This window comes from Passer montanus, unplaced genomic scaffold (assembly GCF_014805655.1).
Source record: "Passer montanus isolate IOZ18808 unplaced genomic scaffold, ASM1480565v1 scaffold41, whole genome shotgun sequence".
Taxonomy (NCBI): Eukaryota; Metazoa; Chordata; class Aves; order Passeriformes; family Passeridae; genus Passer; species Passer montanus.
The window spans coordinates 4683991-4700504 of NW_024368930.1; the positions used below are offsets into that span (position 1 = coordinate 4683991).

The window sequence follows — 16514 nt, forward strand, 5'->3', positions numbered from 1 at the left end:
TCATTAGGAATCTTGGATAGTTGGTTTAATCCAACTTTCACTTAGGGCTGCTTGATAACACAAATTTGTGTTCTACAGATTGCTGCTGGTTTAACACTTAGGGATTAAAGCTGGTCCAAGCAGGTTGCTGCAGGCTGGGCTTTGGTTGCAATGGTGTTTCCAGTAGCTCTGGACCAAGTGGATGGATCTGGGAGATGGGAAGTGCAGCCACCTCCTGCAGGTCCCTTGTAGAGCTCAGGGAATGGTTCATCCTGGTGTGCACATGTTCCTGTGCAACCATTAGGGAAGCATTAGATAGTTTGCAGGTATGGGTGGCAAAAAGAAGTTCAATGTCCTACATTTCTGTGGTTCCAGTTGTCTGGGTGTTTGCCCCTGCATCATGAAATAGCTGTTTTCTCTTTTTTAAAAATTTTTTTCCTTGCCTATTAGTAATGTAAATTTAATTTATTTGATGTCTTTGAGGAAAACTACATAACTGAAACAAATTATTGTAATTACACTGCAGCTCTGGAAAAGAGAAAATGCTGCTAATCTGATTAGGAGCTACTCGAGAGCTTTTAAGATTCTAAATTAGTGTTACATTCAGCAGCGTGAAAAATGATAATTCTTTATTCTAATGCAATAGTTGGCTCATAATACTCCTGGAAATTAGGTTGCTTAATAAGGGTTTTCACTCTAATAGTCTTTGAAATAAACTAACCTAGTCTAGGCATTCTTCGGGTGTGAGACTTGCAAAATGTGAGTGGCACTCTGCGGCATGGGAAGGCTCCTAAGAAAACTGTTGCATTTTGGTTTTTATACAGGCTTTGATTCTGACAATTCTTCAGGAGAGTTTTCAGAAGCAAACCATAAAGGTCCAGAAATGCTTGATCTAGAGCCACACCAAAGCAATAGCACTGGAAAGCATAATGGAGAAACAGAGATCCAAGAAAATGGGATTAAGAGACACAGGTAAACACAGAGAGCTGCAGAGGAGATGGGAGTGGAGCACGTGCTGGCTCACACCTTTTGGGACATTGCTGTCCTCAGAGGGTAATTCTGTGGGGTTGGAAAGGCATTGCATGGTCTGCTTCCTGTGGCAAGTCTGGGGGGATGCTTTGCTTCCTTTATAAGTTGCTGCAATGGAAAATAAAATGGCTTGTTGTTTAGTGGGCTGATAATGACAGTTTTTTGGTTTTTTTTTTCCCCATTACAGGACATCATTACCTGCTCCAATGTTTTCTAGAAGTGATTTTAGTGTGTGGAGCATATTAAAAAAATGCATTGGACTGGTAAGTTAGCTTGAATGAAGCATCTGTGTTAGGTCTCCTAATGTCAGCTAATTAATTTTATTGCTTCAGCATCGAGACACAAAATAACATATGGTACATTTTCCTTTTTTTTTTTTTAAGTAAGAAACAATTTTAAACTGCAATTCCCAAAATCTCAACATTTATTTATTAACAGTACTATTTCCATATCTTCTTTAGGTGTTAGAGCAGCATGTGGATTGGCATTTTTGAAACTGTCCTTTAAGAACTAGACTAAAGCCATTAAAATATAATCAAATGTTTGATTGACACAATGCTCTCTTACCTGCTCTCTTTTTTAAATTCTTTACTCAGCAAAAGGTGATTTAGGACTTTATTTTATTAATTAATGTCATCTAGGAGATGCAGTTGTTCCCTCAAAACTCCTTTTTGGTGGGATGAGTGACCTATCTACTCAAGCTTTTGCTTGGACCAAATCAGTTGAAGTTAGTTTTTTTCCCTTGCTTGTGCCAAGGTGAGGAAAATGTTGCATAAACTTCATCTACTGTCTGCTAAGTTTTAAGCATTTACACAGATGTTTTAATGCTCATGAGTGCAACTTTGTAATTAAACAGCCAGATTTTCTTGGGTGTAGTAAAAGACCTGGGGAGTTGGAAATCTCTGTGTGAACTTTGTGTCTGTCTTTATCTGCACAGGCAGAAATGGTCTGACACAAATAACAGGCTGCTTAAATAAACCACTAAAATCTGTTAGAGCAATTCAAGTGCTATTCTTTATGTAAATGTTCCTTTCAAAGAATAATTTGTGGTTGCTGCAGTGAAATAGATAGATTTTATGCAAATAAGCATGTGAGGTTTTCCAAGGAGCATGTGGCACTTCAGTATCAGCACAGAGCTGGTTGGCACATTATTGCTGCTACCTAGGGAGATTTTAACCTCTTCTGCTTTACACAGAGCACAGCAGAGAAGGTAGCATTCTCTGTGGATTTATTAGGTTAGCTGAATCAATGTTTTAAGTTGTTATTTCAGATTGCAAGTGGGGTTCTGCAGTGCTTCCAGCCCCTTTCAGCTGTAGCAGATCTGCTTCAGGCTTGCCAAATATCCTTTGAGGAGTACTATAAATAAACTCACCCACAATTCTTTTTCCAAAATTCTTGTTGTTGCCAGTTGTTTACTTAATGTTGTGTCTAAGAAATCAACCTGCCCTTTGGTTATGTAGGAGCTGTCCAAGATTACAATGCCCATTGTCTTCAACGAGCCCTTGAGTTTCCTTCAAAGGATAACAGAATATATGGAGCATATATACCTCATCAATAAGGCTTGTAGTCTTGCAGATCCCCTGGAAAGAATGCAGGTAAGAATCCCCACCACCTTCTGGGTAATTCACAAGTCTTTTTTCTCCCAGTCTTTGATTTTAAGACAGTTTCTCACTTGAGTGTATCTCTTTCTCAGGGGCTACAGTAAGAATGCCCAGTTTGTCTGTCTAGATGAGTTTCTTCTTTCATAGTGGCTGTGTAAAATATTTGTGACATTTTGACCCTTCATGCATACACAGACCTTAAAAGAAAAGTGCCACAACTGACCATGCCCAAGGATCTCAACTCATTTCTTTAACTGTGACTTTTTTAATGGTTTTATGTGTTGTGAAGATGAAATCATGGCTTTATATCACTCTAAATTGGTTTGCTGAGTGATTTTGAAGTTCCTGGATGAAAAATTGTTGTGACAGAGACAAATTTACCACAATTTTCTTCTCCAAAACTGGTTGTTATTGGGAGTAGGATACAGCACCTGGCTGCTCTCCCACCAGGGCAGTGAATATGGTGACACCTGTGTGCATCAGGTTGTGCTGGTGTTGGTCACAGCTCTGGTTTTACTCAAGTGCAGTGGAGGGTTTATCTTGGTTCCTGTGGTCCATACCTCCATTTCCCAGCCTGCAGGAGCTCCTCAGTGTCCCCTGACACTGGATTGTCCCTGAACCTGCTGGCCTGGCTCAAGAAGTCTCATCTGTGCTAGAAATGGTTCCTACCCGGCACTAGGAGAGTGAGGATCTGTTCCCAGCGAGCTGAGGGTGGGGACAGTCAAAGCTGGGGGAAAAGCAGATTTAAAAAACCAGGCTGATCTTCTAGAAGTAGGTGAGGCAGAGTGTAATCTGGCAGAATTTACCACAGACAATAATTCCTGTTGGAAATGAGATTCTTAACAAGTGCTTATATCTCCCCACTTCCTTGTCACTTTTCTATGGCTTACAAATGTTTTTGCCTTAAGAACTATAAAGCAATTCCTTTCTGGAATAATAAATACTGTAATGTGCAACAAATAAAGTACAATAAACTTAGAGTTTTAATGCACTGTTCTCATAACAATGTGTTCTCAATTTACTTACAGGCTGTAGCTGCTTTTGCAGTTTCTGCTGTAGCTTCTCAGTGGGAGAGAACTGGCAAACCATTTAACCCACTGTTAGGAGAAACCTATGAATTAACCAGGTAGTAATTTAATTTGGGAGCTGGGGCTGTTTGTGTTCTTGAGTTAGCAGACTCTCACACTGGTTTGGTTGTAGTAAAATACCACTAAAGTATATTTCTGAGTATAGCTAAAATTCTTTTCCTCAAACTATCTCAGAATTTCTGAGAAGTTGTTATAAAAGCTAATAATTTTATTTCTAAGTTTAGGCAGAATATTCTTTGAATTATTTAGAGAAAAATTGGTTCATGTTCTTCCACCAAAAATGCTTCCTGAGCAGACACTGTTAATTAATTTTAATATTGTTTTGTTGATCATGTCAGATAGAGAAATTAGTCTGAAGGACTTTGAGATTTCTCAAATAAATGGGTGATATGTCTGCAGTAGAGTAAAGAATTTTCAGTCAGACCTTTTCATGTTGCCCAAAGGGTTTCTGTATTTTCATGAATTATTTCAGTGAAATTTCTTCAGATGCCTTTCTGGGTAGAAATCTGCTTTGGGGTATAAAAGGAAAGTGTTCAGAGTAAAAATCCTTTAATTTCATTAATTGTAAAGGTGTCACAGAACTAGAAAAGGAAAAGTCTCACCTTCAGTTTAATCTAAAAATACTTCACTTTTTTTTTAATACCAAATCTTTTCTCTTGCAATATTAAAAATACGCTTACTGTTTAATGCTCTTTTTTTGTTGTTGCCAGGGAGGACTTAGGATTTAGGTTTATATCTGAACAAGTCAGCCACCATCCACCTATTAGTGCATTTTATTCTGAAGGCCTCAATAAGGACTTCATATTTCATGGATCAATCTATCCCAAACTAAAATTCTGGGGAAAGAGTATAGAAGCAGAGCCTCGGGGAACAATTACTTTGGAGCTTCTGAAGTGAGTATGAGAAGTAAATAACTTTTTTTTTTACTTTTTGTAATAACCATGTTGGCTTTTCAGCGGTGATTACCTTAAAACCCCTTGCTGAAGAGGTTCTAAGAATTGATTTACAAGTTAATTTTCACTGCTGAATTTCAGAGCAGGGGTTTTTTTGTGTTGTGCTTTCATAGCTGTAGCAATTTGACCCAGTTTTTCCACCATGAAAATTAGCATTTCTTACATATTGGTTGTTACTGAAAGCTAGTTCTGTGAAGGCATGTTAAATTTAAATATAGAGATGAAATTCTCTTAATGGGCTGTTCACGCTCATCTCAATTTTCAGTGTTGCTGTTGGTTTTGGTGGTTTGTGTGCAAAGAGCTGCATCTCACAGTAACTGTTCTGTGTGGTAAGGGAACAGGAGAAACCTGTCAGGATCCTTCCAGAGAAGGATCAGCTTCCTACTAAAATCAAGAATGTCTCTCCAGCTTGCTCCCAGGCTCGTCCCTCATGAATTACATGATGTCCCATGAGTTGTTTTGTGTCCTGGTGGCACAAAGACTCTGGAGCTCTCCAAGTGGGACATGAGGATGCACTAGAACAGTTGCAAATAAAATATTCTGCATTTGGTGCTTTTATAAAAGCCTTTCTGAGGCCTAACTCAGGTGGTTTTAAAATGTTGACTTAAGAAAGTTGTAGACATTTGGTTTCAATAAAAAACCAACTTGCCTTGCACAGCAGGCATTGGCTTTTCCTGTACTTTATTTTGGAAGTAGTTTAATTTTTCAGCTGCTGGCATCTAATATTCCAAAGTTCATAAAAGTATGAACTGGTCTTGGAGATAAATGATGATGGAAATAAAGGAAATTTCTTCTGAGGTAGAAGGAACTGTGAATGTTAGTGTAGAATGCAGGTGTTACCAAAATAATGTTTGTTCCTCGAGAGCCTTTCTTTAGAGCATTATTAAAATTCTTGCTGAACCTAATCAAGGCTGAGATTTAAACTGGAAAATAAACAGTTAAAACATTTCTTTTCAATAATTGCTTCAAGTTAGCAGCAGGAGTTGAAATCAAATTTTGAGCCTCTCAGTGTTGTGATTCAGACCATTCTGTTGCTTTGAGGAGTCTGAGAACTGCTCAGGGCCTGAGTGAACAAGGAGCTGTTTGGGAAGCAAAGCTGTGAGTCAGTATTAAATTGTGCCTTTATATTAACCATGACTATTTTTCAGAGCATTTAAAGACACTTTTCTCTCACTTCTCCAGCACAAAAAGTGCTTCAATTGTTCAGCCCTGATCATAAGTGCCTTGTATTGTGTTTTGGTTTATGCTGTAAAGAATTTGTGTCAGAATAGTTCAGGAATAAAACTGTTTAAAGGCTGGGGGGTGAATTTGAGGGATTCTGGTATTCTTTCCCCCAGCTGAAGAGTAGTCATTGTTCTAAAGACTCCTTGAAGAAAAGGAGCTGTGGGAAATAGTGAGACTTCAATGATCTGTTGTTTCTCTGTACTGGGAAATGACAGATGGGTTGGAAAGATGACATGGGAGTGTTCTCTCCATGCTCACTGGAAGCAGAAGTGCAAGGCACTTTTTACAGTGAACTCTGCTTTTTCTGTATTTTCTGTTAAAACTGAGTTTTACAAACTTTTCTGAGATGGATAGATTGTCTACCAGGTAACTTCAGTATTTCCCTTACCAGCATGGAAAGATGAGTGTGAATAGATGGCTTTGACTCTGCTAGTGACAATAGGAATCCTGTTGTTTAACTTTTTGATCATTTCTGGAATAATGTCTTTTAAGGATTTTGAATCTGTAAACTCACCTTCAAAGCTTTTCACAAAACAATAAACCAAAAATAAAGCCAAGTGGAAAATCAGTTCTAGGATTTTTCCTTCTTCTCAGCAAATCTTTGGAGAAAGGATGGAATTGAGTTGTGAACTGAATTTTAAAATGTCATGTTTGTGGAGCTTGCAATAGTGCTGTTGTGTCCCAGTGGTGTTAAACAACCAAATAAAAAAAAGCAAAAACCACTGACACCCCCAAAATTACCTTCAGTGGCACTGGACCAGGCCTCAAATACAGATGAGAAAACTTGTGGCATGTTTGTGGAAACCACTTATGCAATTTACTGCTGCTGCAGCAATTGAACAGAAGACAGGCATTAGTCTGGTTCTCCTGCAAATACTATGTTTTATCACTTAAAACTTCAAAATTCAAATGAAAAAGTGGAATTCCTGGACTGCTCTTTATGTTGGGCTGAAATTTGTAATCCAAAGCACAGCAACTGTAAAACTCATGTGAGAAGGGAGAAGAATAATGGCAATATCACTTCATTAACTTGCACCAATGCTTGGATACAACACATTGTTGGCTTGTAAAGACAAGTCTGTTTCTCTTCTGTTTTGAAGAGAGTGCTGGATATTCAGAGAAATGCTAAATATTTTGCCTTGCCATGAACAGAATTGAAAGCAGGCTTCCATCTCAAGCTCAAGAAAATGATTTCTTTCTTTTATTTCCTTGACAGGCACAATGAAGCTTACACATGGACAAATCCAACCTGTTGTGTACATAATGTAATTATTGGTAAACTGTGGTTGGAACAGTATGGAGTGGTAGAAATTATAAATCACAGGTAATGCTGATCATGAACCCAGGGGCTGTAGGGATTGTTGTGGTCTTTTGTGTTACAGAGCAGATTTTGATTTTTGTCAGACACACAGGAAGCTTTGCTTTCTAGCTCCAAAGTCTTGGGGTTTTTTTTGGTTTTGGGGTTTTTTTTGTCTTTTTGTGGGGTTTTTTTTTTTCTTCTCCTGATAAATGCAAACTCTCCCTAGGCCTGAGATTACTTTCATAATATTATTAATGAAAAGGCACAAAGCCAGATGGCCTATGAAGAGCAAAGGTTTTACATTTGTGAGTTACCCATCCAAATTCAGCACCATTGCCAGAGAACAGAAATTAAATTCAACTCCAGAACCATTGAACAGAATAATTGTCAGAGGTGGGTTGGGCCTCCATTGTGTTGATTGTGATTTTTCACTTTTTTAGTTTAGATAATGGACAGTGTCTTAAATTAAGGGTACAGCACAGAAAAATTACTGCAGAGTTGGGAAATGGGAACTTGGAGACTGTCAACTGCTCTGCCAACTGCCTGAATCAAAGCTTTTTACTTGGATAAAATAAATTACCTTCTAAATGAGGGAAGGAATTTTGTGAGAAGCATTACTACTGCACACGTTGCTCTGTCAATAAATGAGAGCTTCAATCCAACAAACTGCTGTTTGATACTTCTCATAGCATCAAATCTGTAACCCTGTCTTCTGTACTTGCACAAAATTTGGTCTCTGGAATTTTGAAATTTGTGTGTCATTTTTCATGTCCTGGTCAGTCAGATAATCAACCATAGTTAAATAAAAATAATTATATATATATATATATATATAACCATAACTAACCACCAGCTAACTGTGACTATATTAAAAATTTAAATAAGGTAAAATAAATTTTCTCATGTATTTAGGGGCTTGCTTCTCTAAGCATGTACTTATTTCCTCCACAGTACTGGAGATAAATGTGTCCTTAATTTTAAACCGTGTGGACTGTTTGGGAAAGAGCTTCACAGAGTAGAGGGATACATCCAGGACAAGCAGTAAGTGAGAAAAACCTCTTGGTCTCTCTGATTTTAACACTGGGGCATTTCTTTTGCTGGCATAGTGACCACAGTGATGTGAGTTTAAAGTTGCTAGCAATGTAGTTTGTAACTCATTTTTGTTCTCTGTGTCAGTATTAAACCCCCTGATTTCAGGTTGATAATTTTTAAGCATTATTAGAAAAAGTCTCCAGTCCAGATTTTGGAAGTGAAGGGAAAATGCAGAGTAGCTGCAACTGATTTACAATTGTACGGTCATAATTCCAGTCTTCAGTTTAAAATAATGAGAATGTGGTTATTAAAAGTTTTTAATTAACCCAGACCTGTTTTGTGACTTTGAGTCTCTGTATTATAATTGGCTTTGATGTACCCACATTCATCTAACAGTGGCAAAAGCATGTGGCTGTCATGAGGATCTGTTCTGGAGGGATGGAATGAGCTGAAACCTTTTCTTTGCCTATCAAACATCTGTGTTTTCTAAGAATCACCCATTCTGTGATTCTGTGAAATCTGCAAATAGAAACAAAATACAGCAAAGTAGGAAGCTGAGTATTTAATATAGATCAGAATCTGCAAAGCTTGGCTTAGCAGCCCAATCAGAAGGAAGAGCTCAGTGTCCTTTGCTTTGTTTCTGTGCAGCAGGAAGAAGCAGTGTGTGATCTATGGCAAGTGGACAGAATGTTTGTGGTGCACTGATCCCACCACATACGAGACCTACAAAAAGAGTGAGAAGAGAGGCAGTGAGCCGAAGAAGAAGTCGGTAAGGGGAAGGATTCTTTAGGGAGAAAATATTCTGAAATATCAGAAATTAAATCAAAACATCTTATTTGGGTGAATGGGGGATAAAAGCTGCCTTTGGTTGGGGTTGGATGGGGCAGTGCAAAGGCACTTTGAGCTTTGCAGGCTGTAGTGTGAGCTGCTGGCATGGAAGGGAGCTCAGAGGAATGGTGTCTGCTGGAGATTGGTCAGAGAAATCATGAATTATCAACCCCCAAGCTGATGGTGTCCAGTCCTTGGATGAGAAAAGTGGCTCTACTGCCAACTCCAGCAGTAAAAATAGTTGGATTTGGGCAGTAAAAACAATAGCAGTTTTGTTCAAGTCAGATATGCTTTTTGGTGATGCAGATTTTCAGAACTTAGGATGTAGAAAGTCTTTACAAAAAAGAGGTCTGGGAACATACAGGGTTTTTACTTCATATGTAAGCAGTGTCAGGGAAGTTGCTGCCAAGACCTCAGTGTCAGATGGAAAATGGGAAATATTGTATGTGCAGCAGAGGACTTTGGGTTTCCTTATATCAACAGTTACTCACTGAAAATGAAAAGTTAAACAGAAGCTAATCACTCTTGATGTTAAAAGGCTCAAACTTTAAAAGTATTCACATCAGAAGAACCTAGAGCAACAACAGGCCTTGCTTTTGGCTCTGGATTCCATCATGGTACAGGCTTATATTTTGACTCTTTAAAAAAGATAATAAGGTTCTGTTCATCTTAAGAAAATCAACTCTTTCTTTCCTTCCTTCCTTCCTTCCTGTTGAGACTATTTTTATATGGGGAACTCTAACAGTAAACCAGATGTTGACATGGAAAGTAGCCTAGAACTGTCTTTTAAAATAATGAATACTCAAACCAAATGATTGAAATTAGACTCTTAACCATATGGAGCTGTTTGCTAGTGTATAAAACAGGCTCTGTTTAACCTAGTAGGGTATTTTTGATTGAAACAAATGAGCCATGTCAAAGAGGGCAGAAAGAAAATAGAAAAGGGGTGGGAGCGAGGAAAACTGTTACTGTCACTCCAGGATGTTACTGCCTCAAACTCCCCTTCTGGTTGTTGTGGTTTTAAATGGGTTCTCATGGTGAAATGCTCTGAAATTCCACAGTGCTGCTGTCTGTGTCCTGCAGCAGTCAGATTCTCTCAGGTTGTGAGAGCAGCCCCCTGAGCCATTGCAGTTTTACATGTGCACACAGCAGTGCAGCTGGTAACAAAGGAACTTGGAAGGAAGGTCACTGCATTCATAAACTTAGGGACACACTCTTCACAGTGAGAAAACTGGCAGTGATAATTGTGATTGGAGTCTGGATCAGACTGGAATGAGGGCCTCTCTTCTTTTAACTGAATGTTTTGCAAATAGTGAAGCAATATCCAAAACCAGGCATGCCCTGTTTATGACTTAAGAACTAACTTGGGAACTGGTTTAAATTTCAGTCTTGGCTTATTTGCACCTGTAGAAATAATGGTCATGTGAGGTGAAATTAATGGCATAGGATAGAAAGGAAGCTGGAGAAAACACTTTTGAAAGACATTAATTTACTATTATTACCATTAATGATTTATTTTGAACAGATACTTAAATTTTATTTAAGTGTTGGGAGACTATTCAGGGATATCAGGAGCAAGACATGATAAAAATGAGAGGGGCTGTATACAGAGTGAGGAAAAGCAAACAGGAGGGGTGAGGCAGAAGTACAGGAGTGTTCAGTATCTGAAATGTGAACAGATTCTTCAACAGTCACTGCAGAATCCGAGATGAAACCATCCAATGTTCCTTTGTTCCTCTGCCAAATGTTATCTCTGTTTCAGAATGAAGAAGATATTAAATCTGAAAATGATGAGGCTGATGATATGCCAGAGGTTCAAGACACAGTGCAGTTCATACCAGGCAGTAAATTGCTTTGGAGAATAAACTGTAGGCCACCAAACTCATCACAGGTAACTGTTTCAATCTGCCCCTGCCTTGCTCTTGCTGGTCCAGCATGAGTAATGGTCCAGGGAGCCTTGTTGCAGTGTCACGCCTTGGCACAGGACCAGGCTCTGGCAGTTCTCGCTGCACTGAAATTATACTCCAGCAAGCTGTGCTTTGGTCCTGTGCTGAAAGCAGCCTGCTGTGCCTGAGCTGGCACAGGGAATGTGTGCTCTGAGTGCAGCTGGGTATCTGGGGATTCAGCTTAACCTGTCTGGGAGATCTTTGCACTGAGAGTGGCTGAAGTATGGATACACATTCCCTTCTGCTGGCCCTGCTGTTCCAAGACAAGCTGCCACAGGGTGCAGTAGCTGGGCAGCAGGATATTTATCCATAGTTTCAACAAGCCTCTTAGGTCTTTTAGGTGTGGGTGGTTTTGTTTGGTTTTTTCTAAAAATGGTGCTGTTAAATATCAATATTGTAGGCAATCTGTCTTAATCCTCACAAGCAAAGACTGCTTAAAAAAATGAAAGCTGTGATTTCCATCCCCATCTGTCCTTTCTTGTTCTTCCCCTCCAACAAAACATCCAGCTGGTGTTGTATGAACCTAACCTTGCCTTCAGGGCATGCAGTAGGGGTTTGACTCAGCAATTTCTCTTGGAAGCTTTGTTGTATCCACTCATTGCAAGGAACCCAGCACTGCTTTGCTGGAATAACTTGAGTGTTCTCTTCAATTTGCTGTTCAGATGTACAATTTCACCAGTTTTGCTGTGAGCCTCAACGAGCTGGAGCAGGGCATGGAGGCAATCCTGGCTCCCACGGACTGCCGGCTGCGTCCGGACATCAGGAACATGGAGAACGGGAACATGGGTATGTGTTTGCTGCAGGAAACACTGGCACAGGAGTACGTTCTGGGAGGGCTGGCTGAAGGGAGGTCGATGCAGGAAACAATCTTCAGTTTCTCATTCTCAGAGCAGCCTTATCTCTTTTTCATCCTGCACACTGAACATGCTTTTGAACAGTGTATGATGCCTGTTTTTTCCCAGAAGAGCCTGGGAGAGCAGATGCATCCCAGGGCTGCTGTCCTGTGTTTGCATGTTTGTTAGCTTGGGAGCAGCTGCAGACGTGCTCCACTTGCTCTGGAGTTTGTCCGGAGACATGTGGTGAGCAGACGTGCTCTGCTGCTCTGGTGTTTGTCAGAGGAAACACAAAGTGAAAAAAAATCACTCTCTCTGTTGTTGCCTAATCTGAGTTCTTCCCTGCTGGCTCAGTGCAGTGTTTCTGAGAGATAAAACACCAACATCTCAGTTTCAGCTCTGTGTTTGTAGCAGCAACTTCTCTGAAATGAGTTGTAGGTTTTTGCTGTTAAAGACTCTGTACAGCAAATGCTTTGTCTTGCTTATATGAATTCTGTTTCATTTCTCTGCTCTTTCCTGTGTTTTCTGCATTTTTGTTTCTTTTTTGCTAAATTACCAATTTCTCTTGAAACATTGGCTAGATGTGGCAAGCAGAGAGAAGGAGAGACTAGAAGAGAAGCAAAGAGCTGCTCGCAAGGAGCGTGCGAAAGACGAGGTGGAGTGGCACACACGGTAAGGGGCAAGGAAGGAGGAATTTGTTTAAGCTTGGAATAGTTGGGTACTGCTTGAATTGTTTTTGTTCAGGAGAGCATGTGTCTGATTGCTTCCGTGACAGCACAATTTGTAGTGTCACTTGAAGCATTGCTGGGTCAACAATTAAATATGTAGCTGGAAGCTAAAATTGTTGATAAGTCTGTCTTGGAAAAAAATACCTAATACCTAACAATGAAGCCTGTCATAATTAACTACTGTGGTAATGCTGAATTTTTTTTTTAACCTACAGAGGTCATGTTTTTGTTACAATGAATGTTAAAATGTTAAGTGTCATCTCTCCTTTAACCAATTCCTGTCCAGCTTTTGGTAGTTGAGGAAGACGTTGTGGCCCTCTGGGGCTTTTTATTTTCACACTCTTTGGATTTCTTGGCTTGGATACTTCAGAAATTGCCTTTTTGATTGCATATTCAAGTGATTTCTGAGTCACAGAGTGCATCAGGGAGTGATGTGTGATTTGGCTGCTGCTCCCACAGGGTGCTTTTCACAGCTGCCAGTGCTGTGCAGTCAACTGTGTGCTCATGGCCAGTTGCTTCCTTCAAAGGCAAGAACTTTGGGATGCTCCATGATTTTATGAAATTCAGAAGAGAAAGCATTCTTTTCCCAGAGCTGGAGGAGTAGCTACAGATTTTTTCCAGTTAATGCCTTGAAAAATCTCTTCCAGAGAATATAAAATTGGTTTTGGTTAACGTGGTTTAAAAGTGAGCAGCTGTTGATGTTCTGTGCAGGGCACAGCTCCATAGAACAGAAACTGTTTCCCCTTGGGAGAAATTTCCAAAAATGATTGTGTAACAGATTTGGCATTCTTTTAAAGTAAAAAAAATATATATAATCTAGAGAGTCAATGTTATTTTTACTTGGAATAGGACAGGAATTTAAAAATCCATTTAATACTCCTTGACTTTATGCTAAAATAAAAGGTGCTCTACAAGGTGATGATAATTGTGTAGGAAGTTCAATTATTTTCATGTTCAGAATATTTCCAAAGAATTTTTTTATAAGAAATACCAGTGTATTTTTAGAATGGTTTGTCAAAGAAGCAACACTGGGGGTTTTTTCCTCTGCTAATAACTATTCATTCTGTTTCCTTTTTTTCTTTTATTGTTTCTCTCCTTTTTTTGTTTTACAGATGGTTTCATCAAGGCACTAACCCATACACTGGGACTCCAGATTGGCTGTACTCAGGTGGTTATTTTGATAGAAATTTCTCAGACTGTCCAGACATATACTGAAATTCCAGAAGCAATTGCTCATCTCATCCGGACATCTAGTTACTAGATTTCATTCCAAGCCAGTTACTCTGGTTTTGTTGATAGCAAAAACCAGCTTTTCAAAGTAAATTTTAACAGAAATTCTATCAGTCAACAATCAATGATTTAATTCTCACTAACGTTGGATTGCCAAATATTTAAATACTGCTGCGCTCATTCCGTAAAGCTGCACCTGAAATCATCAAGTTTTCACTAATTTTCAGAGGGACCTTTGGTTCTCCATTTCCTCCCCTAGTTTCTCTGGCAGGAGGATATGCTGTATCCGTAGAGCACATAACATCCTTGAAAACTACGTAACTTAAATAAACTAGAGATAATATCCTTGATACTTAGTACAATAGAGAAGAAGCTGAAGTTTTTGGCACTCGGAGCAGGGATGAAAAGCCAACGTGGTACCAACAGGATCAAACCCAGTCCTGTCACACTCCCCATGCTGTATGTAGCACTCCCTGGGGCAGGAGCTCCTGGCCCCACTCTCAACAATTCCATAACTGAGAGCCTTGGGAACACAAAACCCAGCCCCAGGCTCTCTCACTGTAGTTGTCTGTTACAGAGTCTTCACAACTTTGGGACACTGTGAGCATTAAACTGCATACCTGTGATAAATCCCATAGAGCATACGTTAGGAGAAGGGAAGGGCACACCCAAAATGTGCATTTCCTGAGGTCAAATGCTGTCCTTACCATAGGAGAAGCTTTGGAAGCAATAGCAGGAATGTCGAGGTGGTTCCAATGTACAATATATTGCTTGCTACCACTTGGAGGCTTAACTCTTCTGCACTACCTTTGGCAGCTTTGGCACTGTGTATGCTTCTAGACTAAACTTTCCTTTGGGAGCACTTCCGTGTGTGTATCCACGCAGGTTCATGTTTTGGGGAAGTTTTGGTTTGCATGTTTCTCATTATTAGGTCATGTCTGTTTTGTATGTGTGAAAAAGCAGAATCAGTTTAAAGCTTTGGCAGAGTTATACCTATTACAAGTTTCCTGTGAGCACGTGATGTCAAAAAGTGGGATTTTTTTTTTTAATTCCATATCAAACCATCAAAGCCATATAATACTGGAAATAATCAGTTACTGAACTGATGCATTCATTTTCTTTCAAGTGGTATACTTCAGGGGCCAGGGTGTGGAGGAAGGCTTGAAAAATTTGGTCCAGTAATTAAAACTTATCCTTATGTTGCTGCTTCTTTTATGGAAGTTTTTAATTGAGTAACCAGGCAAAAATGGAGAGCAGCTGTGCTGCTGTGTAGTTTACAGTAATTTAGAAATTGTTGGTGTTAAGTGCCAGCAACATGAAGAGTCCAAGAAAGAATTTGTCTGATTTTTGTCCAAAACATCTGTGATTTCATCCAGAAAGTAGATTTTTTTAGTGTTTCTCAGAAAATTAAAAAGCAAAAGAAAATTAACATATTCATAGAGAAATTCTTCCAGCAAATCATGTGTACAACAATTGGATTACATTTGGGGAAAATTTAGTTGTCTCCATTGGAAAAATAAGCCGTAAAACTTCAAGGCAATAAGGAGGGGCACAATCTGAATCTTGTTCTTGGCAACTTGATTCTGTTGCCAAAATTTGTAATTTGTGTTGATGGAAGTCCTCAGAACTTGAGCTGGACTTAGTGGCACAGTGGGGTTGTGTTTGTTCCTAGTATGGGCACAGACACTTCTGAAAAGACACTGCTGATCCACATGGAACAGCATAAAAATAGTTTTGATAAAAACCTGAGCTTTAATGACAGTGTCAGGCACTGTTAACCCTTTTCAGACGTGCTGCACATACCATAGGGAATTTTTTGTTAGGTGAGGATTAAAGTGAATCACATATTAGACCAGTGGGAGTTTAAAACTTACTTTAATTACATGGTATGTTCGATGCTGGAGTGATGTTTTTAAAACAAGGCATATAAATAGAAATTGCCTGAATGGAAAAAAAACTGTACAGTTGTTCTGTTTCCAAGAGGAGGTGTACAGGTTAGCATCCCTTTTGTCTAAGCCAGGATTTAAATTCAAAGACCTGAAGCCTTGTCATTATGTGAAAGCATGAAACAATTGTACCAATGTGTTTAATCCAAACTTCAGTATAGAATCTTCATGGGATATAAAAAGAAACTGGGAACATTTCCAGTTTAAAAACACTTCATTAGTTACATCTTCACCCCTGTCTCCCTTTCCTTTAGTCTGAAGTTTTCAGTAAAATTTCAGATTAGTTCCAAACCCATTCTTTTAATTTATTGTTCTTCATTGGCAACACTTTCAGAACCCTTCCCTGCGCTGCTGACACGGCTCTGCTTGGCCAGCCCTGGCATTCCTAATGCTCTCAAAGTCCAAAAGTTTTTATTTTCGATGCAGATCTCGCCTCAGTAGTTTACGTGTCAAAACATTAATAACTTTGCACCTTTTGAAAGAATGTCACTTTTATAACTTGATTAAACACTGTATATAAGATAACTGTGTTAGTATATGTTAATACAGCTGCATAGAGAAACCAGCTAGAAAGAAATTATAATAAATACTTAATAAATAAATACCCTTTGGGCCTCTGGATGGTGATAGAGATTTTTGTGAGACCTGTACAGACCTGTACAGGTGGGGGCGGCCAGGAGGACTTTGGCTTTGTTCAGCCAGCTGTGGGGCTCAGAGATTTTTGTGAGACCTGTACAGGTGGGGGTGGCCAGGAGGACTTTGGCTTTGTTCAGCCAGCTGTGGGGCTGTACCTTGAT

At 39.3% G+C, this 16514-nt stretch overlaps 1 protein-coding gene across 3 annotated transcripts in view; it reads left to right on the forward strand.

The window, feature by feature from the left end:
• Positions 1–16336, forward strand: part of OSBPL2 (oxysterol binding protein like 2) — a 32941-nt gene extending 16605 nt beyond the window's left edge. For all 3 annotated transcript variants that reach the window (XM_039719282.1, XM_039719284.1, XM_039719283.1), the window contains 12 exons: positions 804–951; positions 1196–1271; positions 2469–2603; positions 3638–3735; positions 4408–4590; positions 7091–7198; positions 8126–8215; positions 8855–8975; positions 10797–10925; positions 11643–11766; positions 12395–12485; positions 13654–16336. In XM_039719282.1, the coding sequence (XP_039575216.1) occupies positions 804–951; positions 1196–1271; positions 2469–2603; positions 3638–3735; positions 4408–4590; positions 7091–7198; positions 8126–8215; positions 8855–8975; positions 10797–10925; positions 11643–11766; positions 12395–12485; positions 13654–13756 (1406 nt within the window). In that variant the 3' untranslated portion in view covers positions 13757–16336. The remainder of the gene's footprint in view (positions 1–803; positions 952–1195; positions 1272–2468; positions 2604–3637; positions 3736–4407; positions 4591–7090; positions 7199–8125; positions 8216–8854; positions 8976–10796; positions 10926–11642; positions 11767–12394; positions 12486–13653) is intronic.
• Positions 16337–16514: the final 178 nt, after the last annotated feature.